The sequence below is a fragment of the Trichoplusia ni genome, chromosome 4 (assembly GCF_003590095.1).
Source record: "Trichoplusia ni isolate ovarian cell line Hi5 chromosome 4, tn1, whole genome shotgun sequence".
Lineage (NCBI taxonomy): Eukaryota > Metazoa > Arthropoda > Insecta > Lepidoptera > Noctuidae > Trichoplusia > Trichoplusia ni.
The window spans coordinates 8492841-8520780 of record NC_039481.1 but is presented as its reverse complement, the minus strand read 5'-3'; the positions used below and the strand labels follow the sequence as shown (position 1 = coordinate 8520780).

General features: G+C 35.0%; 2 protein-coding genes across 3 annotated transcripts; both read right to left on the bottom strand.

Annotated features, from left to right (window-relative positions):
- Positions 1 to 212: 212 nt before the first annotated feature.
- On the bottom strand, positions 213 to 13883 carry LOC113492917 (gustatory receptor for sugar taste 64f-like). The gene is given in 10 exon segments (XM_026870646.1): positions 213 to 928; positions 1010 to 1099; positions 1635 to 1833; positions 2149 to 2220; positions 3250 to 3398; positions 5695 to 5817; positions 6120 to 6265; positions 6636 to 6815; positions 7229 to 7347; positions 13714 to 13883. Coding segments are annotated over 10 exon segments (1302 nt in total). The 3' UTR covers positions 213 to 874.
- A 5785-nt stretch (positions 13884 to 19668) lies between these two features.
- Positions 19669 to 22178, bottom strand: LOC113492916 (peptidyl-prolyl cis-trans isomerase A). Of its 2 annotated transcripts, none has more exons than XM_026870644.1 (5): positions 21890 to 22178; positions 21465 to 21716; positions 20912 to 21127; positions 20297 to 20469; positions 19669 to 19823 (listed from the first exon to the last, which is right to left on the bottom strand). In XM_026870644.1, exons 1-5 carry the CDS (start codon positions 22097 to 22099, stop codon positions 19679 to 19681), a joined length of 996 nt encoding a protein of 331 aa, XP_026726445.1. In that variant the 5' UTR covers positions 22100 to 22178; the 3' UTR covers positions 19669 to 19678. The 2 variants fall into 2 exon arrangements, with proteins under 2 accessions (XP_026726445.1, XP_026726446.1); XM_026870645.1 differs by having other exon boundaries at positions 20912 to 21112.
- Positions 22179 to 27940: the final 5762 nt, after the last annotated feature.

The window sequence follows — 27940 nt, the reverse complement described above, 5'->3', positions numbered from 1 at the left end:
TCATATACATTCTAACGCTCGTAACCCACTTAGAAAGGCACTTTGTGATAAATTAGTAAAGTTAATTATTATGCACTATTTTCAAAATACATACATATCAGAGACAAATTACACCCAAACACAGCATAAATTGTAGTTCACATTCTCGAACCCGAAATCCCTAACAGCACTCAAGGTCATTAACCACGACACCAAAAGATCAGTATATAAAAATATTTTTGAAAGGTGGGCAGAAGATTAAATTTAGGTATTCAATTAATTCCGTCACTCAGATTACCCGCCGAAATAAAATTCCATAAATGATACTCTATTTTTAGATCTAGATAACACTTCCACGGACCCTGTTCCCAAAAATTTTGCTCAATGTTATTCATACGATAATGGTTTAACGATTGTGAAGCTGAGCTAACATTGTATTAACTGAATGTTATCGTAACGTAATCTTGTAAGCGGCCTTACTTAAATGTGAAATGTGTATGCAAAGACAATGGATGTGATGAATAATTTATTTTAAAGTTCTTTTTTAAACTAAAGACTTTTCAAAATGTAGAGTTATTAGCGCCCACACTGTGTTTTTGTTTGCTTCGATATATGCGTCTATAGATCTCTAAAGCAAGCAAAAAGAAACATGAATTTGCCAGAACAACTTTTGCTACGCATTATAGTCAAGGTATATGGTATATGCATATTATTATGTATGTAATGAGGTATATCTAGGTACAAATAAATCAAGGAAATAGACTACCACTTTATTGTACTATTTCGATTGAAATGAATACTTTTAATAACAAAATATTGATACAACACACTAGTTACACAATTTATTTAACTCCAAAATCTTGAATGATTCATCGATGAAATAATTCTTATAAGTTTATCTGTTAAATTGCAACAGCACCAACTCGTACGTCACTACAGTTCCAAGTAGCTGGAAATACTATCGACATTAGTAATACACAGAGTTTAGACAAAAATAAAAAAGATAGTATTTATAAAGACAACAACTTACGGTTAAAATCATAGTTCTCGTAACGTAGAAGAAGTCCAGACCACTCATGGCCACTTTCAGGTTATTTATTTGGGAAATAAATCTGTCCACCTGCAAAAATATTTACGCATATCACACAGTAGGTGTTGCTAGTATAAAAAAAAGAAAATAAAACCGTTATTCGTGTGAAAGCTTGCTAACGTTCTGCCGTGGGCGATTTGACTGAATGGGTGAATAGGTATCGCCGCTGCGGATAAATGATTCATTCATGGATGCAGTGTTTGTATAGAGGAAAGAGGGGACAATAATTTAGAAAAGAAAATCTTGAGCAGAATAATATGAACAATGATCTGTATACATATAAGTACTATGGATGTTAAAATGGAAATCATATTTTTTATTCTTGATACAAAGCGGCGACCTGTATCGGTATTGCCTGTCCAGTTTAAGTAATAAAAAAATATGACCAGTAAATCTGGAACACAGAGGTATTTTCTTAGCCTACAAAGAACTAAAACCAGTTTAAAAAAAAAACAAGAATGAATTGAATCTACCTAAGAATCGATTGATAAAAACACAAACACATTAAAAACTCATAAAAAATGCTCTCAATTTACACATTTCTCCAAACAATCACCACCCTCACCTCAACATGGAACCTGGAGCTAGGTATTCTGTACAGTATGAAGAGCGGGGTCACCGAGTTGGAGTGGATCCTGGCGGCCAGCAGCAGCACCAGCAGCGTCCGGAGCAACAGGAACGAGAAGGAGTACGTGAAGTATATGGAGTGCTCTATGCCGTTTAGAGCTCTGAGGAAAAAAACGTACAAAATTATCTAAGTATTGCTTGATAGTCAAAGACGACAATTGAAAAAATGTCTCCCACTCTAAAGAAACCAGTCCTTGTGTTACGGAACTTCCACAAACTTCTAATCAGTTAGACTCCTTACAAGCTTTCTTAGCTCGCTACACAAGAATCGAACCGACGCACTGTGGGTTTGGCAGATGACCTTATACCACTCGGATATCCGTGAAATATTGAATGCAATAACCATGACGCGAACGAAAGCTCAACTCAAACAAACTTTTGATAAATTCTAAAGCATAAACGAAATTTAAAGTACGCCAAAAATGAGATCGACAAATATATATAGAAAATACTAGTTTTCCACTTACTTGGATCCCTGGGGACCTTTGAATGTGCACGCTATGAAATGTCCAGTCTGAGTTTGGCTGCAAAAATAAGAAATTCAAATTGTAGCTTTAACTGAAAGGGACAACAAAGCAGATAATAGGAAACCCAAACAATTCGCTGAGCTCTCAAATAATCGTATTGGACCCTTATAAAATGATTGGAAACGATAATTTGAAACTAACGTTTTGTACACGACGACCCAAAAAGGAGTGTTATGTTTCAAAGTTCATGCATGTTTCATCAGTATCTTCTAAACATTTTAATTGACATTAAGAGGCCATTTTTGGGGATAGACATGTTTCGCAGTTCACACATTGAACTGAAATGCTTTGTAAATTCAAAATATTTCTTAACCAAGTTTTACATCCCTCTATAGCTTCTAGCACCTAGTAGATTTTTATGCACGTGTAATTATAATTTTCTCCATTTTATTCTTTTACACCGCAATCAACAAGTAACTGTCAAAAACACAAATAAACAAGAAGTAATCGTTTGTTACAAACCAAAAATAATACAAACGTATTTATAATCGGTTCAAACTTCAGACGAAATTATCGGGTGTGCCCAACCGTGTTTAATTAATTCAAAACACAGGTAATTCTGGCCGCGCGTGTAACTGAATTCGAACGAATTTTCATGACACACTTGATAAGAGGGATTATTGAGAAGTGGTTCATTCATATATTTATTGAATACAGTTATTTTTGTACAAAAATTAAAAAAGAAGGCGACATTATCTACATTTTTCAAATTTCTCACATGTTTTTATTAACCCGATACACACACATATAGGATTGAAAACAGCAAAATCTCTGTTTGAATAAAATCCCGCTACGGCGTAGCGAACATACGGAAGTCTGACTACGCTGTAGCGCGAACCCGAGCTACGGAAAAACGCTACGTTGTAAGTCAGTTTTAGAATTTTATTTTTGTTGGACTAGTTATTGTTGTACACTACAAAAGAGATCTAATAGGGTCTGCTCATTTTCTCAATATTGCTTCTTTATATTAATAAAACACTTTTCTTCAAGAAATGTTTTTTAACAATCAATTTCAGTAGTACTTACTTGAGGCTGTAGAATAATTGAGTGCAGATCCAATACAAGTTGCTTCCGAATGACGTCAGAATATAAATACCGAATTGTCCGTTAATAAGTCTTACTAGGCGCACAATATTCAAATATTGTGTCCGGAATTCGTCGCAAGCGAAATGTTCCTGAAAAAAAAACCTCTTTAATTTTTTTAAACATTTTTGCGGAAACAAGATAACATCTTTAGTACCAAAATTACAAGGTTAGATAAGGAATGAGGTTTTTCTCTGTTTTCTCTCCAAATGTTTGTTTTGAGTTTATGTAAATGTGTAATATGACCTCATGCAAAATTGCTATAATTTTACAGTTTAAACGATTATATACAACGAATCTTGAAATTAAAGATTTTGATATTTTAAGGAGTAGTATTGATATTTTTCTTTGTTTTGTAGATTCCATTGATAATATTGAACATCTTTCTATTATTATGAGGGACACTACGATTATACTTCTTAACACAACGACAAAAGAGGCTTCCTTCCAGATCATATGAAATCCTAATCAGTAACGTCTCTGATGAACTAAACTTTAAGTATAAATTAGACGTAGAACGCAATTCAATAACCTAACAATACAGAAATAAGTCATGCTTTTTTTAAATAGTGAAAAAGATATGTTTCACTCATCGCAGAAATTGACTATAGCGAAAATATTTATGGCTAGATTTGATTACAGACAACGATTCTTTGATTTAATAAAAGTAAAATGAAAACTTTGCAACCCATTATTATAATAATAAAAATATAAACATCTTAAAATAATGATGAATTTCTCCTATAAAAATTAACTGCATAACAAAATTAACTTTGTATAATTCATACTCTAAGCTCAAAATTAAGTGGGATAACTATCTCTCAAGCAATTAAGTCGGGCCACTACACAAATACGTTCGTTTGGAACAAGCCATTGTTTTGTACGTCCTCTATTCTCTTTTATCTCAAGATAATTACCGACGTTATTATTGTGTATGTAGATTGTATTACTGTAAAGACTGTATGCTGTAATATAATACTTATGATAAATAAAAATATTATATAATGTCATATTTTAATTATTTTTAGCGGAAAAGCACAGGCAGAGTTTCATTCTTAGTAAAGAGAACAATTATTATTAAAAAAACTACTTAAATATCAAATAAAATAAATAATGAAAAAATATATTAACCAACTCGAAACAAAAAAATACAATTCACATTTATAAAACAGATTTTCCCAGATTTTCCCTTCCCTATAATAATATGCTGCAAACTGCAAAAATCGGAAGTCAGCCGCCATGTTCCTGGCACAGAGCCATGCACAAAACTATTCCTTGATTACAAGTCTAGCAAAAAACCGGGTAATTGAATTGCATAATATATTTTGGGCAAAGAAAAATAATGCTGTTTCTATCTGACATAATGCAACTTGGATTTTAAAGCGATTTATAACATTATTGGTGAACATGTGTGCTTGTTTGTACGTCCATACAATACATACCTAAGTACCCTGATTTTTTCTTGCAAGCAATTCAATTATCACAAGTTTAACATTTGTCTATGATAAAAAAATGGCTTCAAAATGTAGAGAATGTAGAGCATAAATTCTGTTTATCTATAGTGGCACAATCTCGTAAAAATAAATCATTCTTAAGAACTGAGGTTCGAAATTAAAACAGAACCAAACCTGCATTTGAAGTTAGCCTGCTAATCATTTAAAGTAAAGCCGTTTCAAATAACAAACTAAAAGACGATTTCTCACAACATTTATATGTTTAAACTTACAATTCTTCTGAGATAACTTTATCGTGTCACAATCAACTCACTGTTTAATAATGAAAACTGTTTCAATTACGTCTTGATTGAGACGCCCGACAATGTTACACGCTGTCATAATTAACGTATTGATCATTTCTATTTGCTGGTAAAGTGTGTAGGAAGCAAAGGAATGTCTCGAAAATAACATCCATACGCATTAGATAATTTATATGTGCAACATATTTGAGTAAAAAATAATAATTGATTCTTGAAGTAGGTAGATATAAAAAAACCATGCATATTATTTTTGTATAAGATAGGTAAAGGTCTGTCTATCATAAGTAAACATATGCTACAACATTAAATTAAGTTAAAAGTAGTTATAATTTTTTATTCCCTGTGTACTTTTGTATTGCAATTTGTGTAGGTATTATTTGTGACATGGCTTTAAGGTACCTAGAAGTTAAAACTCCATCAATTAGTATCAAATTATAAGATTGAAATAAGTTCGCGAAAGATATTTTAAATCTTTATATTAAAAATAAATATAAAATTAAAAATATAAAATTAATAATTCTATATAAATATAGAATATAAAATTTTTTGCTTTTTCATTTACATAAAAGTAATTTCCGTTTTCTGCTTTAGAAACATTCAAGACTTGAATTATTACAAAATAAGTCACATACCTGAACAGCTGCATTCTTCAGGAGTTCATTGTGCACCTTCAGGTGTTCAGTCAAGTATATACTTATCACCATTATAAGCAGGTCGTTATATGTCCAGATGAATGTAGATTGCAGGTTAAAAATCTGTGAGAAAGATTTTAAAAGTCGCTAGACATTATTTTTGGTTCAAGCCGAAACCAGACGGTATGTTTGTTATGGAAACATTTTATAACAACATTTCTTGTTACTGCAAAGTTGATCCAAAATGCTCTGATCAATGAATAGAATTTCCAGAGATTTATTTGTCACGATTGTCAGACAATCTGTTGATATGTCGTAACGAAATTTGTTCCAATCAAGTCTTATTAGCCTTTTGCAATAATCATAGAAGCACTTTTTTACAGTTTACAACAATTGCTATTACGTAAATAATTTAAAATCATCACCTCACTAAGCACCCCTTTCCATACATTATAGGGCGTGTAATCGAAGATCCACGGCATGTTGAACTTAAAGTAATTCTCAGCGATGTTGCTTGAGTCACACGCGTACGCCACCGTGAAACCATAGTAAGCTGACAAGATATGTTCCACTGGAAACCCAAGAAAGTGAATCTGAATGATCATATTTGTCCTACACAGATACCAAATATAATCAAATTAATAAAAAATCTTTTTGAAAACATTGAAAGCCATGACCCATCAAACACGCTCATTTCTCGATGAAAATCATGATTTTTTCGTTTAAGTTTGCCTAGAGTTTAGGGTTCGAAAAAATAAAGATTTTTAAAGACAACGTTACTTAAAATTTATTCCGAAGACTTTAACAAGAAGATTTCCCAACTTAAAGATAGCCTAATCAATAGTCATATCTATAGAAATGCAGTCACAAGAAGTTCTTTAATAAGACACTTATATTTTCAAAGTGACTTTAAAATATCACAAAACGGAATAGCTACTTACCTAAAGCAGCTGTCAATATGAATATCATAGTGATATTGCTCTTAGTGGATACGTTTGTAGTAAGTGGTGGCAGCTTGGCCTCTATAGCCTCGACCTGCACCATCAGCGCCGGCCACGAGCGACCGATGTGCACCAGAATCAAGAATGATATGAGGCTTGATGTGTAGAACATGGAGTTTGCTGAAAAGGTAACACAAAATTAATATTTTGAAAATGTTATTACCTAATCTTTATCTAAAAGTCTTCTTGAGTTTCAGATTTGCGTTACCTGGTTCAACACGAGAGTATCCTAGTGGTGTAGGTTCGTTAAAATATATGCGTCGTTAAACACGTTGAACACGTGAAACGCGTGAATTTAGTTAGTCCAAAATCAAATAAGAATTTAATAGTTAAAGTGAAAGGAGTGACACTAAAAAATAAACCTTAAAACTATTGATTAAAAGTGCGTACCTAAATACTTGTAACTTACTTTACGGCTCGGGTAGACTAAAACCTATTAAAACAGCCAAGTTTTAAGAAACTTTATACACGTCGTTTTAAAGTTCCTTTTCCTGTATCACCCAATATCCATCACTGCCAGCAAAATAACTTACTGATGTTCGAAAGCGAAATCCCATTCTGTGTGAGCCATGAGAAAGTCATGACAAACATCAATATCTGCCCAAAGAGACTAATGCCGTAGTATATGGTGTACGGAGACCGGAGCGAGTACCTGGAACAGGTATATCGAACTTATTACTTATAGCAATAACAACACACAATTTTCAAGGAAAATTGGAGAGATATTTTGTGGGGATCTGGTTGAATTGCTACTATCAGTCAATGCTCGTTTCTCTATACGGTTTTGTACAGGAGAGCATAACAGGCTGGTATTACATGCATGAACTGGTTCAATATTAAAAAGGCCAAAATTTTGAGGTTTTGTTTTCATTCACGTCGAATTATATTCACGGCCATAATTTACCTATTAGATACGGCCTGGTGATGGACGGACAAACAAACATATGGACAGACGGCTAGATAACAGACCGTCAATAATAGAGGTCAGTATATAGTACTATTTAGCTAAGAAACCCTAAAAAATCAAAAATTCTGAACGACCTGACGCTCAGTCTTACTAAAAATATTGTTACAAAAACTAGTGTTCGGTTCCCTTACAAAAACCTTTTCTATGTAAGATTTGATTTTTCGTTGTTCCCAACTAAACCCTTGAGCTAAAACGTCTATAAAACAAAGGGCCTTTACGTTTAGCTCTTTGTAACTAGGTTACCTCTTAGAAGAATTTATACCGACTGAATTCGAACGCTGACCAGAAACAAAAGCTTTATTTTAAGGCAATGAACGAAAATTCTTCAGAATGTCTTGTCGGCAGAAAATAAAGGAAATGACGAATGAAACTGGAACTTGAAAAAACTATGTTAATCGTTTATTTTGTAATGAAACTACTTTTACGGATTTTATCACGGTTTAATTTTAGATTTTAGTTCCCGACGTTTCGACATCTTTGCAGGTATCATGGTCACGGGCAGACTGCGTGTTTAAACCCCAATAAAATCCGTAAAAGTAGTTTCATTTCAATGTCTAACATACGCGTAAACTCAATGGACCTGAACATCAACATATCAATACCTCTGGGTGCAGACAACTCGATCTTCCAATGCGAGTGTGTAGCCATCACCCAGGCGGCCAGAGCTATAGAAAGGAGAGGGGTCCAGGACCAAGCCATCAGGATTCTCTCCGACAGCATGGCGGTTCTTAAGGCACTGGACAACTACATCATCACGTCGTCGCTGATACAAGAGTGCCACCAACCACAACGACCGCTGGGCCACGGTAAACGGCTGCAGACAGTCAAGGGAAGCGGTACCTATCCGCTCACCAAGACTGTCTCGCAGCCTGATTGGGCTAAAGCGAGTCGACTTACGAATAGTGGTGGGCTCGCTGACCGGGCACATTCCACTAAATAAACACCTTTTCACCATCAATGTTACAGATAGTCCACTATGTAGAGGCTGTCTTCAACATGAAGAATCAGCGGCACACGTGCTCCTGGAGTGCACGGGGGTCGCGGAATGCCGGGCAGGGATCCTCGGTTCACCGAGCTCCGTCACAGAAGCCTGCGAACGTCCCAGGAGACTTCTGCGCTTCTGGAGGGAGTTGGGATGGCTGGACTGACAGCCTCCCAAAGCCACCTGACGCACAATGGGCCGACTTGGAGCCTACGTGCGGAAAAAGGAGCCCATCACCAGTAACCAGTAACCATACGCGTAAACCTTAGAAACCACTAATCGTTTATATGAGTATATTTAAGTCTTCTTATGGGAAGGTGGGGTAAGACGGGGTAGCGAGGTAAGATGGGGACCCTCCAAAAATATATAATACAGTATTAATTGAAAAGTTATTTTGACGCCATCTAGTCGTATTTATCAGTACTTGTTAGAGTCGCAAAAAGTTTGTTCGAAGGAGCGCACGATTCTTCATGGTAAGTACATTTTTAAAATTTGAAGTGGTTTTATCTAATTATTGAAGCATATAAAGTGCATGACTGTTATAATGTATGATAAACATAATGTGTGACATATTTTTTTTGTTAATTTGTATTTATTTTACTATTGTAAACTCATTAATTCATGCCGGTTTCTTTTGATTTATAACCTCTAAAAATTCAATACAACTTTTAAGTCCAGTTTGGGAAAGATGGGACACTTATGTGGGGCAAGACGGGGTAGGTACCCGATCTTATCCGCTGAGTTGTTATTCAGTTTGTATTGAGATTGCATTCAACATTAACTATTTTTTTATAGTACAGTTCCAAAAACAGTAATGTTGTCATTTCCTGATGCTTAAATGGCTACACCGCCGTAAATCATTTAGCAAACTCTCCACCTCCACCAACTGCTTCAACCTCATGTCTCAAGCAGGCAACAGTAAATGATTATATAGATAATGATGCATTCCATCTGGTTAGCCCGAAAAAGTTAATGCCTTATTCGCGATTCGCCGAAAAAAGACCAAGACAAGTTCGAAGAAGGGGAAAAGCAGCTATTATTACTGCTTTTCTATATAAAAAAGAATGAGAGGAAAACTAAAATAGGTAGAAACTAAAACCACATGTAACAAACAAAAAGTAAATGACAAAAATAACAATAAAGAGAACTTGAAAAACCGAAAAAGCGAAAAGGCACAGAAGAAGAAGATACAGAATGTCTATACTGTCGCGGCTTGTATTCCGATTATCATACTTGTATCACTTATCGTACTTGAGGCAAGTGAGCGCATTGTGTCTGTGCAGGAGTGGAAGACAGCGATGACGAAGCTGAACATATCTGCCCGGTTTGTGAAGATGACGGCGCTTAAATAGTCTATACCCCATCTTACCCCAGGGGTATACCCCATCTTACCCTATAGGTGGGGTAAGATGGGGTGATTCAGTTATTTTTTAAAAGTTTATATTTTTATGAGAAGAACTTATTTTTTTTTGTTTTGACTGATTGTTATTAAAAGAAGAAAGACTGATTATTTAATTAATAAAAGTTCCTACGTTGTGCAATTAAAAAAGATGGGTTTTATTTATGAAATACCTTAAGGTCCCCGTCTTACCCCACCTTCCCCTACTTATAAGTAAATAATATAGTTCAAGATTACATGTGGCTTTTTAAAATACAGCAATGGAAGATTTTGTCGACTATACTTTACCTTAGCCAAAAAACTTAATCAGACCAACCAACAAGCTCCCACACATTTTCATAAATCTACCATTACTAGCAGAACTTCGCATACTCAAAGTCCATATTAAAAGCGTCTTCATTTTTAAGTCACTTGATATTCCATCGCAAATGAACCTCTGGAAGCTATTCAAACTGATTTGCATGCAACTAACAGGATTACCATGTCCCATTACGTATTCCACCTCATTCGTTCGCAATTTATTTAATTACTCATATGGGTTTAATTAGACGTTTTGCGGTGTGTGCGCTGGTGTCAGAGTGGCATATAAACATCATAAATTCATGGAATAGCAGTGTTAGGTCTTATTAAAACAGTACGTCTTATACGTAAAGGAATGATGCTATGTTAATAGATTCAATACCGACTAGAAGTGGGGAGATGTGTTTGTAGGGTGGAATCTTGGAGTTTTGTAGCTTAGATGATATGTATATATGTAGTATTAACTTTATATTTAAGTGGGTACAATTCGTACGATCTCATAGAGTAGGCAAGACTAGTGGTTTCTTAGGTTTACGCGAATGTTAGACATCGAAATGAAACTACTTTTACGGATTTTATCGCGGTTTAATTTTAGGTTTTAGTTCCCGACGTTACGACACCTTTGCAGGTATCGTATGCAAAAATTAAACCGCGATAAAATCCGTAAAAGTAGTTTCATTTCAATGGGTGAGACTAATTTTTTTGTTTATACATTTTAATCTGAAATTCCAACATGCAGTGAGGTAGCAGTTTAATAAAACATCTTTAAATGGAAGAGGTATTTACACTATAGTGGATTTTTACAAGTTTAATACCGACTAATAATTAAGCTCTGAGCAAATACAATACACATTTACAACCAGTAGAGTACAAGCTTTGCATCATACTTAAAACCGGTAAATACAAAATTCAACTTCAACATCAGCTACAACACATTCAGAACTAAACAAGAATGAATCCCAGAAGCAAACCCATAATATTTCATTTTCAATAGCATTCGAAGTGACATTCTATGTTAAACCTCCTATTCTTATTCAATAGTCCCCAAACGGGTATAAAAGTGGAGACAAGACAACGGGACTTTAACACCAGATATGTAAAATGGATTCTTCATACATTTCACGGATTATGGACAGAAAAAAGAACATGTTTTGTAAGATCGATGTATTTAAGACTTATGTAACAAAAATTTGTATTGAAAGTAAAGTAACCAATCATTTATTTCAAGTCAAAGTATTGGCAACGCATATACAGAAATAGATATATTATTGTACTAGCTGTTGCCCGCGACTTCGTCCCCGTGGGTAGAAGAAATAAGTTATGATTTTCATATACCTGCCCTATTTTTTTCACATTTTCCATTGCATCTTCGCACCTATTAGTCGCAAGGTGATGGTTTATAGCCTAAAGCCTTCCTCGATGAATGGTCTATTCAACACAAAAAGATTTTTTCAATTTGGACCAGTAGTTCCTGAGATTAGCCCGTTCAAACAAACAAACTCTTCAGCTTTATATATTAGTATAGATAGATTAAGAAAGCGACTCTCGAACTAAGATATGAATCCTTGTGTCGTGGGAGGACTCTGATACATTCAAGCTACATGCACAAAGACACCCAGACTCTGAACAAGCATTCGTGGATAAAACAAATTCTTGTCCTAGGCGGGGATGAACCGGTGATGCATTGCGCACATTTAGTTTGGCGTGTTAACTGATACCACTCTTGTAGATCCGAACAGTCGGAGTATGGTATCTTTAATGTTCAACTATTTTCGGACAATTTTGGAAAGTCCTAGATATATCAGATGTTACGTGGTATGTTTACAGAATAGCCCAGCAGAAGTGGATCGGTATACCGAGCCGATACATAGTGGTCTTATAATATTAGTCCTCAAGGATCCCTAATGTATCCAGATACTGAATACGGGTTAAATACCACGGATTATGAAAAAGGAGAAGGAAGTGCCAGAATGAATACGCTGATTACGGCTGAATATCTGACGGAATACATTGAAACAATATCTTACAAATATCTTTAAATTTCAAATTGTACACAATAGCTATTCTGAAGTTTTGATGCATAACTCAGAACGTGTACATTCATTCAGTTTCATTTTTAAAAGTTTAGCCTTTGAAATTTTTTGCCGACTCTTCTGCATGTGAATAACATTCTGGAAGTGCGCACTTGCAGTCATTAGTTATGTAATTTAACGCTTCTTAAGCTCCTGATTTAGGCTTAATAAAAATAAAAGCATTTTGATATCGAGCTAACTACCGCCTCCTGGCATTCATTCATTTATTTATTTTCCGTGTAATGGTAAATGACAAAAGCTTAAAAATCTGAAACCAAATAAAATGCGGCGTTTGCAGTTTGGCGAAAGTAGTTCCAGTAATGCGAATGTAATCATTATGCACTTCCTTCAATCCTGTTCTTATCTTTGCCCCATGTTTAGCACGAACGTCGCTAGCATTAACTAAGTAGGGAACGAAATTGTGTCAATTTAGGTTTGCTAACAAACGCAGCTCTCCAGGGATACGAGCCTTCACAAATATGTACCTAAGATATGTTCTAACTGAAGGATATGTGCGAGACGACAAAATGTAGTATTAGAAATACGTACAAAGATTTTTGAATAAGAACCTATAAATAACTAGCCGTTGCCCCCGACTTCGTCCGCGTGGTTAGAAGATGTAAGTTAGGAATTTTTGAACGGAAGCCCTCGAAGATGAATATTTTTCCCCGTTTTTACCACATTTTTCATTGTATCTTCGTTCCTATTGGTTGCAGCGTAATGTTATATAGCCTGAGACCCGCCTCCATATATGGTCTATTGAACACAAAAAGAATTTTTCAATTTGAACCTGAGATTAGCGCGTTCAAACAAACAAACAAACTCAGCTTATATATTAGTATATGGATATAGATTACAAAAGTCTCTAGTTTCAGCGGAAGCTTTTTAGTTTGATTACACGGATAGCGGGATAAGCGTATAGATAGGCTTAGGTCACCAGGCCGAAACAACTGCGCGTGACGTGTCTCACGTGTCGCGGTTGGTTTAATCTCTGGGAAGACCAGGTGCCTTAGTTCATGAGACTTATTGTTTTGTTAAACCTCCCGCGACACCAGGATTAACTTATTTAGTTTTGAAAACACAGTAACTACTTTTGATCTAGACCCTGTAAATTGCGCTTTAGGCAACACAACAGGTATTCTAGAACAGAACAACCAGCCAACTCTCTGTCTGCTGTTCAACCGACTCCGTACAGAAAAGCATTGATCTCCACCGATGGTAATATTAGATTCCAATATTTCAAAACCCGGCTTCATTACATTTTGAACTCTATTACAATCTCTTAATCATTATCTTACCTTAACTTCTGACTGTTTGGGTTACATAACCCAAATAAAGGTAACAGCCCCATCAGCCTGCTGCAGAACAAAGTTCCTCTGATGGTGGAGTGCAGCCCACAGACCTCTCGCCTTCTAAAGATCTGCTTCTTCTCCAACTTAAACGTCTTCAGGAATAATTTGCTGGACATTTTTGGTGCCTAAAACTATAAAAGTCAGTTAAAAATTCGGTTTTATTTAATACGACTACTTAAATTGATTTGTTGAAGCTTTAATTTTACGTAACAATATTTTCATCTCATGACATACAAAGTTTCGAGTGCAGTATCAAAAGCTAGCTATGTACCAATGTACCAATGTAGCAGGCTAGATAATAATTTAAACACAAAACAAACCTATTTTAATATACTTTTTATATTCATAAAATTCACAATCTATTATTCCACATTTTTTTTTCTCACGGATTTTTCGATGTCTTCTGCTGCACCAAAACAAATGCCAAACGTTTACTTAATATAAACGAGGAACATCACATGGAATCTCCAACGTTGAAATTTCCCAAGGAGTCCATTAAATAAATGTACGTTTTAAATGTACAACCTACGGAATGTACAGAATGTATGGCAATCGTAAACGTTTACCATTCTGTGTCAAAATGTCCCTTTGAATATTTACTGAAGGCTGTCTCTCATGTGAGGCGACATAGGGAAATATTTTGCTTGAAAACATAAGATACTAACACAACACAGTACGTAAGTGTGTACGCAACAGTCGAATGTTTGTGATTTGAATAAACAGTACTGTTTGTTGTTTCTTTGATTTGATGTTCTTTTAAAGCCACTTGTCTACCTAATTATTTTACAATTATACATTTATGCACGAAGAGTTTCTATGTTAAAAATAATAATATTTAGAATTTGATTGTAAAGACGAAATGCGATTGCTAATTAAATTAACATATTAAGCGCTTGCAAAACTCTATTGAACACAACTCTGCGACTCATAATAAATATACCTAACACAAGTAGATACATTCTACAATTCTCTGTACTTAACAGAAAATTCATAAACGGCAAGAAAATGCGAAATCCCTTCACGCGGATCAAATTGTGGAAGCTGGCAATTTATAACAGTCGCCATTCTTGCAGCTCTCCAATTAACATGAGCACCATAATCTGCGCGCGACAGATCGCTCTCGTGTGTGAAATTCAAATAGATGAATACTATGAATATATGCGTTCTATTCAAATAGTTGAATATATAATATCACTATCAAGGAGTTCGGATTCAATTAATGCGTAATTGTGTGCGTAGATAACGCTAATGTAGATTGATGCGACGCGTTAGAGATAAGTAGGATTTTGGCGTGCCGTCTTGAGGAGGTGTGATGATTTGTTTGTCGTAATTATAGATTTGGTGATTAAGGATTACTTAAAATAAGATTTAGCCCTCTATTTCTAAGAGTGTTAGCAACAAACGAATAATACTAGGGACGAACTAGTCTGTCGATATCGTGGTGTGGACTTTTTATATTTTACCAGATGCTTCAATTCAGCAATAAAACCGCTGAAAACCTGCATCGTTCTGTTAAAAAAGATTAATATTTGCTGAAAAATTAATTAAGTGTTGATGGACAATGATAAAATGCTTAACTCAACATTGGATGTTTTCAAAACTTTAGATACAGTAACTCTTAATTGTTTAAAACACTTTTATTAGTTACCCCACTTTACAAATTGATGCAATCAAAGTCTAAAATAAATAACATTTTATCTCTAAAGTCTATTACTTAAAAGATAAAAAAATACATCAATTCATTAAAAACTTTTTAGTTAAGTTAGTGCTCTGCATTAAGCTTTGTAATATCACTGTAAACGAATATCACTTTGAGTGGCATTTTAAAATAAATATTTTGAATCTAAGTTAACATATTACTGTGAAAGTCATTGTAAACGGCAGCGGGAGTCCGCTTTTGTTTTCATAATATGCGGCGACAATTCCACTGGAAATAACGTAAATAAATAGTCATGTCACGAAGCACGTGGGGCCGTGAGGTGGAGGTAGGGTCTTAGTGAAAGCTAGTAGTAAATGAGACGTATAAAATCAGGCATAAAACGATTTAAGCATAAGTTTTTCCAGAAATTGAATAGATCAAATGGTAAAAAGAAACACGTTTAAGACCAATTGTGGACCCTGTCGAGCATGCAAAAATTAAGGATACTTAATATAGGTAGAAAAACGTATTGGTAAGTGCTTATTGCGATTTTAGTCAGCCAGCAGCTGTGAAATACGCATCTTCTGGCATGGCAGATGGCATGTCTCATCTTCTGCTCCTATCATGATATTTCAAATGAATTGTGTAAAAGCAATCGAGTAAAAAATTATTCTTACTTTTTATTTTTTTTTCTCCTGTGCTATAAAGAATTATAAATTTTTGTTCATATAACTTCCATGGAACTGTTGCTTTGACCCTAAAAGAGAATTATAATGTATTTCTAAAGATACATTATAATCACACTTCCCATACCATTCACAAGAAGAGCATTGTTTAAAAACAAGCCTTGTACCTACACAAACTTCCAACCCGCATTTTACCCCTTTAGGATAGGAATTTCATAAAATCCAAATGTCTACATTATCTACACACTTTTTAAACTTTTCACTCTATAAAGAACCCATCAAACAAATTCAAAGTTTAAAGGTAAATCTGTTTCTAAGGTTTCGTGACCAACCAGTTAGTGTTTTTGCATGTATCAAATGAACTTCTTTTACTTCTCCTTTTTGGTGGTATTTCTCAACTATAACATAGATCGCTGGCAGTGGGGCGTCAGGTAATCTGCACCAGTGTGTCATGAGTACGAAGTAATGTAACGAGTGGGATGCTACTTAGAAATGTTTTGTTTGCACCGACTTACATTACGCTCCAAGTATTTATGAGGCTTGAGATGATATCATTTAATTAGGATTGCTGCATTTTTTGGTAATTATCCTTTACAGGCGAATGTTATGTTACGCGTGTGATGACTTTTTAATGTTCCTAATGTGACGTGGTTTTGCATTGCTTACAAATACTATCAAATTATACAAGTGTTACACACTTTTATATAAGTTTTGTTTTATTATCTAAAGTTATGTCTGTCAGTAAAGTTTTGTGAGAGCTGAATCTGAAAATTACCCTGTAAGGGTTTTCGACAACAAGGCAAAAACGACTGCTATTGGTAACACTGAAATCTCTTGAAAAGAGATTCGGATTACAAGACACAAACCATACATAGTAATCACATAAATAAAGAAACAAACAAACAATAACACTTCATTTGTAACCATGAACTTAAGCCGAGTAAACTTCATTCTGAACAGAATTTAAAACATTTTACAACACGACATCAGAAAACTTACTGGCTGTAAAGCCCGATTACTATTTTTAAAACTATTCTAGACAAGTTGGAATCCTCACGATGAACTTAATCCTCTTTCTTTTATATAAAGGATTAGTATTCGCGTTCCGTTGCAAATAAAATGGCGGTTGATTTATGTCAAGACGGCAGCGGTGGCGCGCTGACTCGATTTTCCACCGTGTTTAATTCAAACTTCAGCCGGGATTACCACTATTGTAAGAAAAGTCTAGGGTTTTATGAGAATATTTTGAAAATGTCTTGAACTTTGTTAAAGATGCACATTTATTATGTTGATAAAACTTTTTGCTTGACTACAACAACTTACGGCAACTATTGTAAAAGCCTGCGGCAGGTATATTTGAACAAATAACCTACAAGATCGGTTCTTAGGGTAGTTCAGTCCTCAACCGTCCTTACCGTACCGAGAGAGGTAAGAAGCCTTAGCTTTAAAACTGATGGAAAAGCTGTCCGTCGCAGACTAACTTTCACGTAAGTTTTTAAGGTGACAACTTCTTAACGTTACGGCGCCAGTCTCTAACCTAAGCTTTTATGACGTGCAACAATTGTAATATTAATTGGAGCTATTTAGATTGTTGATTGTTGAATATTCAGTTATTATCTCTTCTTTCAAAAGGCCTAAACACACGTTACCACAAAGCATACTAATCCGCAATACAATTTGAAAGCTACAATAACAATACAAGACAGTTTTACTGAAACCTCATATACAAGTTACAACCGACCAAATACCTTTAAAGCTACTTCATTTAAAAATCACCAAGTACCTATTATAGAAATATGCAAAGAGACGACCTTGCGAAAACCTTCGACCTTGGGGCTAACCATGAATCTGCCCTCACAACGGCATGTCGGTTTCCCAGGGAATTTAAAAAGTTTCGAGGCATTACCGTCCATGTTTTTCGCTTCCCGCTGGTCCCTCAAACGGGCCAATTAGGTTAATTTATACGCGACGATCCGAATACATTTTTACTCTTCTTGATTCCGGCCCGAGGAGGCCTCGGGAAAAAATTGTAGCTGATTACTTTAAATGTAATTTGAAATATTTATGTCTTGCAACAGTTTTCTACGTAGTGCGTATTTTGAATGATAAATATAACTGTACTGTGTGAAGATTTATTAAGGAAGTTTACTATATTTTATATAAAACTACATAGGTGTTCAATGTGCGTAGGTAATACAATATAACAAGTAAGAAAAATTAAAACTGAGTATAACGATTTGTATTGTAAAAGGCTGTTTTATAAAAAAAAACACGAAACGATTAGGAATTTATGCAATCTAATACCTACATAAAATTCTCATATCACGTTGCACGAAATTGAACTCCTCCGAAACGGCCTGAGAATCGGACAACATCTATTTTTCACACTCCCTTTTTTTCATTCCTTAGATCTCATTTTGATGTTAAAACGACGTTTGCTGGGACAGCTAGCACCTAAGTATATTTTCGATCACCTGCAAGCACTAGGTAGTACCGACTTATGTACGAAGCTCTATTCGATCAAATTACACCGCGTACCTATTAATAAATGACCGATATGTTATTATGATTATTAATATCCTGGTACGAACAGGATGTTTTATGAATAAAACATGAATTAATTTAACGCTGTAATCAACACTACAGAAATAGCTACTATTTAAACGGTTGGTATAAATCTACAACATTCAGTCGGGAGGCAGTTTTTTGTTGTTTTTTTATATGAACGACTCCGCTCCCACTAAGGTCTTTAATTCATAAGTCGCGGAGGGTTCACAAACATGCAAGTCACATTTACAAAGGCACCGACCGAATAAGCATTCGTAGATCGAACAAACGCTTGCCCGACGCCGTTATCGAACCCGCGATACATCGCGCCTCGTAGGATTGGCGTGGTGAACTTAACCACACGACTATCAAGCAGTCAATTTAGTGTTCAAGATTCGATAACCGATTGTATTTATGTACAAAGGCATAATTTTCATTATTATATTTCTTCACTAGACGTTGCAGAGGTAGGGGTCTTTCTTTATGTATTTGCAAATAGCATCGTAACCTCCAAACTACCTACACGCTACTATAGAAACTGCGTCCACCTTATTCGTGTTTACTACAAGTTTTGATTAAACCCGACAACATTGGTTAAGTTTTCTTACAAAACTTATTCATAACAGCCCGGCTCATAACTCTACAAGGCTTGTTTGCGTTATCTAAGACTTGAAGCTATTAGAGTGTAGAAGTTCTGAAGCTGGTTCGTATGGTAATAGCGAATGTAAACCCAAACTCCACATAGAAATTTTGTGGAAAAGATTATGTAAATCTGCTTACACTCTGCACACTTCAGTAGTAGGTGTAGATGCATGACTGAGTAATACGGGGTAAATAAGACTGACGCATGACGGGGTAAAAGGAGACGAATGTTATAAATGGATTCTCAATGCTTTTCAATAACATAATAATATATCTATGTATTAAAATTATGCTATCAAAAATATCATTTAGATTTAATTACCACAATTGCAAAATTACATAAAAAAGACGTTTGTCTTTAAGGCACAGGTTATAATAAAACACAAACTATATCAAATCATTGTAATTCCCCACAGTTACTGATGACGACCTTGGCGGAGACAGCGCCGCCCTTACTGCCGTATTTCTCTATCTTCTTGACGACGTCCATCCCGGAGATCACGTGACCGAACACCACGTGCTTGCCGTCCAGCCATTCTGTCCTGGGAATGTTGAAAATGTTGCTTTTATTTAAAGCTGGAAGCTGTTACACTTTGTACAGACGAGTAGAACTTTCATGGAAACAGAGCCAGCTGTAACTGTCAAGAAGCACCTGCGAGTAATAAAAAAAAAGAATAAAACGAGTAACAAATAAAAACTAGTTAGTTTTCAGGACTCTTGGAAAATCAAAATCTTTTTAATTCAACAGGTACCGAAAAGCATTTGTGCCGGATATCAACAATTTCAGGTTCATTATTTACTCAAAAGTAGCTTTTCAAAGTGCGAGTCAGTCCGATGTTACCGCGAGCTTTAAAAATGATTCATAACCTTTCAGCAAAACATTTTGCCTATACCATATAATAATGCCACAATATTGACAACTTGCTGCAAGCTTGAAAAAACAAACAAGTACCTAGACAAACATACCTAAAACCTAGAATATATTTTTAAAAGTACCAAAAAGGTTTAAACTTACTTGGCTGTACACAAAAAGAACTGCGATCCATTTGTGTTAGGGCCAGAGTTCGCCATACTGAGTATCCCAGGGCCAGTGTGACGTAATGTAAAGTTTTCATCTTCGAATTTACGTCCGTATATCGACTTGCCGCCAGTACCGTTGTGATTAGTAAAGTCTCCGCCTTGACACATCTGTTTTATATGGTTAAGGCTATTTACTAGGCACAAAATACATGCAAGAAGGGGAAGAATCTTTTGCCAAGTATTTAACGGGGGAAAAGAAAAAGTAAACTGAATAATAAACTCAACATACTTGGGCACTACGTTCTTGATTACTTTATAAATTGATTAGTACATTCAGAGAATTGAATACTAATTTTTATATAAAATATTTACAATGGAACCTATAAAGTGAATAACAGCTTAAACAAAACTTTTTGTAACACATGTGGTGCCATCTGTGTCATACGCATGTTACTATCACAACAACATTTCGTTTAACAAAGCGCCATCTAGTAGCTATTTTGATAGTCTTTTACTTATACACAAAATTTAAAGCTATAATGTGTTCCTCGGTATAGTTAAATTTGTATTGTACATTTACAAACATATTAAAAACTATTAAAAAGGATACAAATTCTGGGATTATCCTGTGAAAGCAGCTGCCCTGGTACCCAAATCCCTTTTCATGTGTGCAGAGTGATCTAAAGTTTTCCGCAGTCTTGGGTACTACATCTGCCCTTAGCATCATGATGATACGGCCAAGAGACTGCTTGCCCACGCTCACATCAAAGTAAACTTGCGGATTCCGTTTCTCTGCAGGTTTTGCTGGTCCCTGGTGACATTCACACTAAAGTGATTTTAACATTTTTTCGACAATATAAACTTTTAGATGATAATTCCTATATGCAAACTCATATTGGAATTATTAACATATTGTAGACAAAATTAAGTTAAGGAAAAATTTGTATCTCAATAAATAAATAAATAAGAAAATTAAACATTATTAACTATGTCTACAGTACATCATTAAATTGTTGACACAAAATGAGTAACATTCGCATAGTGAAAAACTATAGGCTACAGATATTTGCTGAACACACAATACATATAATACATAGTTGTAAACATATAGTAAGAACCATCCACAACAACAATAGATGCTAAAATGGTGGATATGGACTCACACTGATATTTTCTGTAGTTTCCTTATTAGCAGTAGTCGTAGTAGCTGTGGTAGTGGTAGAGTTAGTAGTCTCTTCTTTGTTTTCTTTATCTTTATCTTTATCATCCATATCTTTGGATACTGTCAGTGTTTCACCAGCATGTTTCTGAAGCCAAGTGTCCTCAGACCATACAGGTCTGGTTGAACCTTCTTTGATCCGCTGTGGAGCAGCTATGTTTACTCTTATAGTTCGTCCAAAAAGTTCCGAATCATTCTGAAATTGCGTTAAAACGAGTGTCAACTAAATATACAATATTATTTACAAGTAAATTGAAATAGAAAGACAAATTGAACGTGATTAATCGACAATACATATGTAAACATATATTTGAGGTTAGCTGTTTCAATGTTCTTTTTTTAAATTTAGCGGATGACTGATTGACTTACCATATTGTCTATAGCCGCGGCAGCATCTTCAGCATTTTCGAACTCAATAAAAGCGAAGCCTCTATGCTTTTCAGTCTCATAATCCAATGGAATTTGTACATCAACCAAATCCCCAAAGGGAACGAATGCTGCGTTTAATACCTTCTCGTCTACCTCCTCTGCTAGCCCACCGACATAGATTGTACGCTTAGAATTAGGTTTACTAGACATTTTACAAGATTATACTTAAAAACTCTTAACCGGTAAAAATGATTTGTTATTGTTGTTTATAAAATAACCTCAAACTATAATGTCATTTTGAAATTGACATTTGTCTGCCAGTGTTGACTTAATTTTAATTTTGACTTAGTTTCAAATTGTAGTCTATGATTCAAGTTATTTCTTGCCCAAACAGTAAATATAAATACTGAAAGTACAAATGATCAATACTTTGGAACAAACTTAAATGTAAGAAATAATCATAGATAATTATAATCATTACATTGATCACTATCGTAGTAAATTAGCAGCATAGGTGTTACATTATTTTTGCAATGTAGCGCAAGGCATTTCAGGTTAAAACGGTTCTTTCCGCTAGTGACATCGCTGTGCCTCTCGATCAATTTTACCGCAGTTATAGCCTCTGGCTAAATACGCTATAAATAACCTTCGTGAACACCATGATTCAATTAAATTATTAGAATTAAAATTATAATCGCCTTGGGTTAAAATTATCATCACAAATTCGTATTTTTTTTGTTCGGGAGATTATCAGTTACCATCGTCATTTAAACCTGCTTATGGCTATACTTCACTCAAAAGCGAAGAAGGCTAATCCACAACAAACATCAATTTTTATTTTCAAACTCTGACTGACTGTAGTAGGTACATTATTCAATACCTACTTACAAAAAAAGTAATATGTACATTATTTCAAGAAATAGATCTTAGTGCAAAACTTGTGTGAGGTACTAAATATGAACCAGTGCGGTCTTTAGGGATCAACTTGGTAGGGCGACGGCCACTTAGTCTATTTATTTCCCTTTTCTTATTTCACGTTCCCTCCAGTGCTGAAAATATCGGTCTTAAAACACAATCCAATCTACTATAAGAATACACAGAAAAGAAAAAAAAACCTACCTACTGCAAGTCGTGCCGCTAGATAAACAAATGAACTATAATTTTAAAACAAGAAACAAACATTAATGGAACAACAAGACCTATTACCAATACTAAAGTAATAAATTATCTGCAGTTAACTAGATAATTCTGCACATTGTGGAAAAAAAACGCGATAAACAAAATCACGAATGCTAAGAAATTAAAGAACAGAAATAACTTGATAAATCCATCAACATCATTGTGAAACGTTGATATAATTAAAGGGATGGCCAAGTGAACATGCATATGCATGAGAATCTGCCGATGGGAGATACCAAACTAGTATCGATCGCGTTTTTATTACTCTTACTTGGAACATCCTTAAATGGGGTAGGAATTATCTATAGTAATGTTACGAAATAGAAGCGATTGTTCGTTTGTTTGTTTGAACGCGCTAATCTAAATAACTACTGGTCCGCTGTTTGATAGCGGACCAGTAGTTATTTAGCCAGCGCAACAGATACTCTCATTTACTGAGGAAAGCTGTAGGTTAAATACCATCACGGTTTGATTGGTAGGAGCAGAGCAGTCGTTAAATATTTTCCAAAATCAGGGAGTAGATGCGCACACTCAAAAATATTGAAAAAACCTAACTTGTATCTTTACAACTAAAAAGTAATATACTCGTAATTACATCATCACTATAATTGGCTGCATACCTAAAAAACCCAAAAATTTTCTTGACAAAATGCTTAAAAAAAAAATAGTATCTTTTATCCAATTTCCATTTAATCGTTGGCCATTGTAAATAGCGGAATTGGGGCCCTGGAGTATACATTTTCTGAGTACGACATTTCACTTGTATTATTTATTAAACTAGTATCTGAAAATACGCGTACATTCGGAAGAGCCAGTGATTATCTCATGGAGCATCGACGGATGTCCATCGTTCGTCTATTATTTTTTATTACTTAGATATATGTTAGTATTTTACCGATACCATGTTCTTTTTAAATTGCTATCTCGAAAATCGATCTTCTTATCATGGCATTGAATTCTAAAAAGCAAATAGCAGGCTGGGGATTGTTATAGATAGTGTGATCTTGTTCTCAGTCTAGTTTTTTTTTTGAAAAATTTAAGAATTATCAAAGATATGCGAAATCATCTTCTCTGCAGGCCGTAGACATCCGACCTTTGTACAAAGGCCTCCCCAAAAGTTTAAACAACGACCTATCTTGCACTATTCGCTTTCATCTTTTTATACCATCTTTGTCAGATCGTCAGTCCACTTCACTTGAGGTTTCCTCTCGCTATATTGTTTTAAGGTTGCCACTTTGCCACTGGAGTTGTTTTGGACGATCTAATTACGACCAATGCCTATGCTATATCCTGTGCCTATGTTTATTTCCTCTTCAATTTCACAATGCTTCGGACAATGTCAATAACTTTACCAAATTATTAACCTAACTTTATTCACAAATGTTAGGGTCTATAAACCAATCCATCGCCACACGCGGCTTCATCCGTGATCCGTGTCTTAGTGTGAGGTAACATCCATGTCCGGTTTACTCATTCAAACATACTCAAACGTCCGGTTTGTTAACTTCATACGGAATGCGGTTACAGACGGCGCGACGACCAAGTCTCGTTCACTTCGTTTGATACAAAACTTTACCTTTTAAAGGTTTAGAATTAAATGCATGTTACATATACGTGCTTAAGTCATTTAGTTGGACATGGATTTACGATGATTATCTATTTGTGTAGGCAGATTCAGACCGCTATTTGCCATGGATAATTTGTCAGTGTGATGTAAGGTTTGGATAACACTTTCTGTGACGCATTATATAGGTACCTTAGTGTAGTCGTCGTAATATCGTATACACATTTTAGCACAACGGATCAGTGGTGTTTAAGTCATGAATAGTTATTATACTTATCTGTTTCTAAAATTTATGATGAGAAGTTATCAGCTTAGTAAAAGGCTTATAAAGGATTATTCTGTATTTTTTAAACGACTACCGCATTAAGTAATTTATTCTTCAGTTACGGGGGTTTTCACAAAAATTCAAATCACATGTTCAAAGACACCCTCAGTACAAGCATTTATGAATCACTAAAATTCTTATCCAACGTGGGGATCGAACCCGCGACCCGTCGCGCTTAGTGGGTTAGGCGTGGTGACCGCAACCACTCGTGCAGTCAAACTTTTAATGGCACTGTATTTTCTGTTATTATTACAAACCTTCACTTAATTTACTCCAACACTATCCATAAACACTGTCCCTTGAAAATCTAAACTAATTCCTTAACAGCGTCGATACAGACTAAACAATAACTTCGTATCTACATCCAAATAAATTCCAGTCTAATCACACACATAAACTGTCCACAGTAACTGTTGCGCAGATTAGCCGCCAGTTGGAGCCACTAGCGAGTAACAGCTCCTAATAACAGTTACCATACTAGGTAGTATTTTTGATCCAACTGATATGTTTACTAGTATTTGTTATGATAATGCCATGTTTATCGAATGCTTCTTTCTGGACCTATTACCGGTAACTGTAGTATCAATTAAACATGGATGGCTCGTGAGATGGGTAATATTTCTTTGTACAGTGGTTAATGGGATGCCTAGAGGTGGATTAAATGTATTTATAGAGGGTTTAAAACACGCTACAGGATCTGTGCAACTCGGTAGAGTATTTTTTCGCTTTTATTTTTAGTAGGTTATCTTTATAACTTGTGTACTCTCAAGTTCATAAATAACAGATCATAATACTACATCGCTTTAAGACTAGGAGGGGACCTTCTGCAAGTATACAAACAACAATACATTTATTGTTCTGTAATTTGAGTCTTTGTGTTCTTTGTGCATGTAGGTACTTATTTTAAATGTTTCTAAAGTAAGAAAGAAGTCGTTGACTAAAAAAAATGTAATTAAAATTCCTTACGCGTTAGATCTTACTCAATAATTAAGTTAACACTGTTATTCGACCACAAATAATATACAAGCTAATTTAAAATCGCCTTTTTCATCAAATAGGCTTAAATAAAGTGAAATATTACCTACAATCAGCCTTCATAAGTACAGACGAAAATAGAGATTTATAACACCTTCGTCCTCAGGCCTACCACATAGTCTTAAAAAGAACAAGTCCCCTGTTAGTAGGCTGTATGTAGGCTGTAATTATTCCTTCGAAATTGTAAAATTATGTATCAAGAATTAGCAATGCAACGAGAAACCCTAGTTTTAATCACGGGACGTGTATATTCTATATCCTGTTAGTATTTTCCAGCTTGCCCTGTGGTCTAGATTAGAATTTTAGATATGTAGGTATGTGTACTGTCGTTCCTATCCTACTAAACTTGTTAACAATGTAGTGTTCATTTGTTTTTCTAAATATACTAACACAATATCTACATAGAGTTTCTAGTAAATAAGTTTTACTTTTAATACTATAATAGGTAGAGTTCATCGTTAGAGTAAGAGTAGGTGATTTATATTTTGTTTAAAACAATAACGCCAAAGCTACTGAGCGTCCCGTGTCGCGGGTTCGACCCTCGCCTACGTCAAGCATAAGTGTGATAAGCGACTGCTTTTTCTGTGTCTGGGTGTCTTATTCCCAGGTGATTCAATACCTTAACACGGGAGTCAAATTTTTATAAATAAACATTTCAGGTAAGACAGATTTTAAGAACAGTAATACCTACTTAAGCTCTTACACAAAAAGCCCAAACTCAGAGACTCAATAAGAAATACAGAGAGCCAACTACAAATTGTTAAAGTTATACATAACTAAACGCGACGTCACTTCACAACTACTCCAATCTTTCTCTGACAGATGGTAGTACGCCCCAGATCTAGTGCCGATAATAAACCTAAGTGCTTTGTCTATAAAATGGCCTAGTCTCACTAACCTAATTATTTGTATTGAGATGTAAGGCGTCGAATGAGACTCGCATTGTGTTCAACGCTTGTGATTCGCTACGCTAATGCGAAGCGTGTTCCATCGTGCTTTACTGAGGAACAGTCGGGCGTTTACACGAGGCGTTTGAAACGCGACGGTACGAACGCTGAGTGTGATATATTGAACAAGAAATGAAACTGACCTCAAAGCGAAGAATATTCTGAAAGACAAAAGACATTATTATATGCCGCAGTAACTGTTAATACTGCTATTACTGCTAAAGTGCTAATCAAGCTGAGTTTGGAACCGATTTTCTTTCATTGAGGACCTCATTGCTGTCGGTTAACGGGTGTGATTCATAACAGGAAATTATTAGGTATATTGAAAAAACGAATTCTCGGTTTTATTATCTTTAAACTACTCCCGTAGGTAGGTACTTAATCACTTAATTTTTGTATCGAGGTTTGGAGTGTCACAGACGCACAAATTACGCGCACTGAAACACCCAATTACTAGTCGTATTAAAAAGTTGATGTTGAATCCAACTTTTCGCATTTAAGAACATGATAATAGCAATAAAAACGTAACTTGTATCATCGTTTGCCGTACCTACTGATATTAATATGTTATTTTATTTTATAATGCAATAAGAATAAACTTTAAAGATAACTAGACATTTACAATTATTAGATGGTAAAGCAATCAAAGCCTTTAACCCCGTCATGAATCCTAAGTACTCCTAAGTATATAATCTTTATCTAGGGTGCATTACAATTATTTATATCGTTTCCTGTAGGTAATTTACACAAAACGTCGCATGATTTTATAGATAAGCAGCAAATTTTGTAATCAGATTTATGAATTAGGTATGTTTAAAAAAAGTAGGTATCCTATACTACCTATATTTAGATTTGACTTCCATTTAAAGATTCAAGACTCGTTTAGAATAGGAAACCTCATTATTTAGGCACCGCTGTCTAGTCGGGATAATATCTGCAACCAGGAGCCCAATACCATAATTATAAATAATAATAATTACGGATGAGTGTCTGTAAATTGG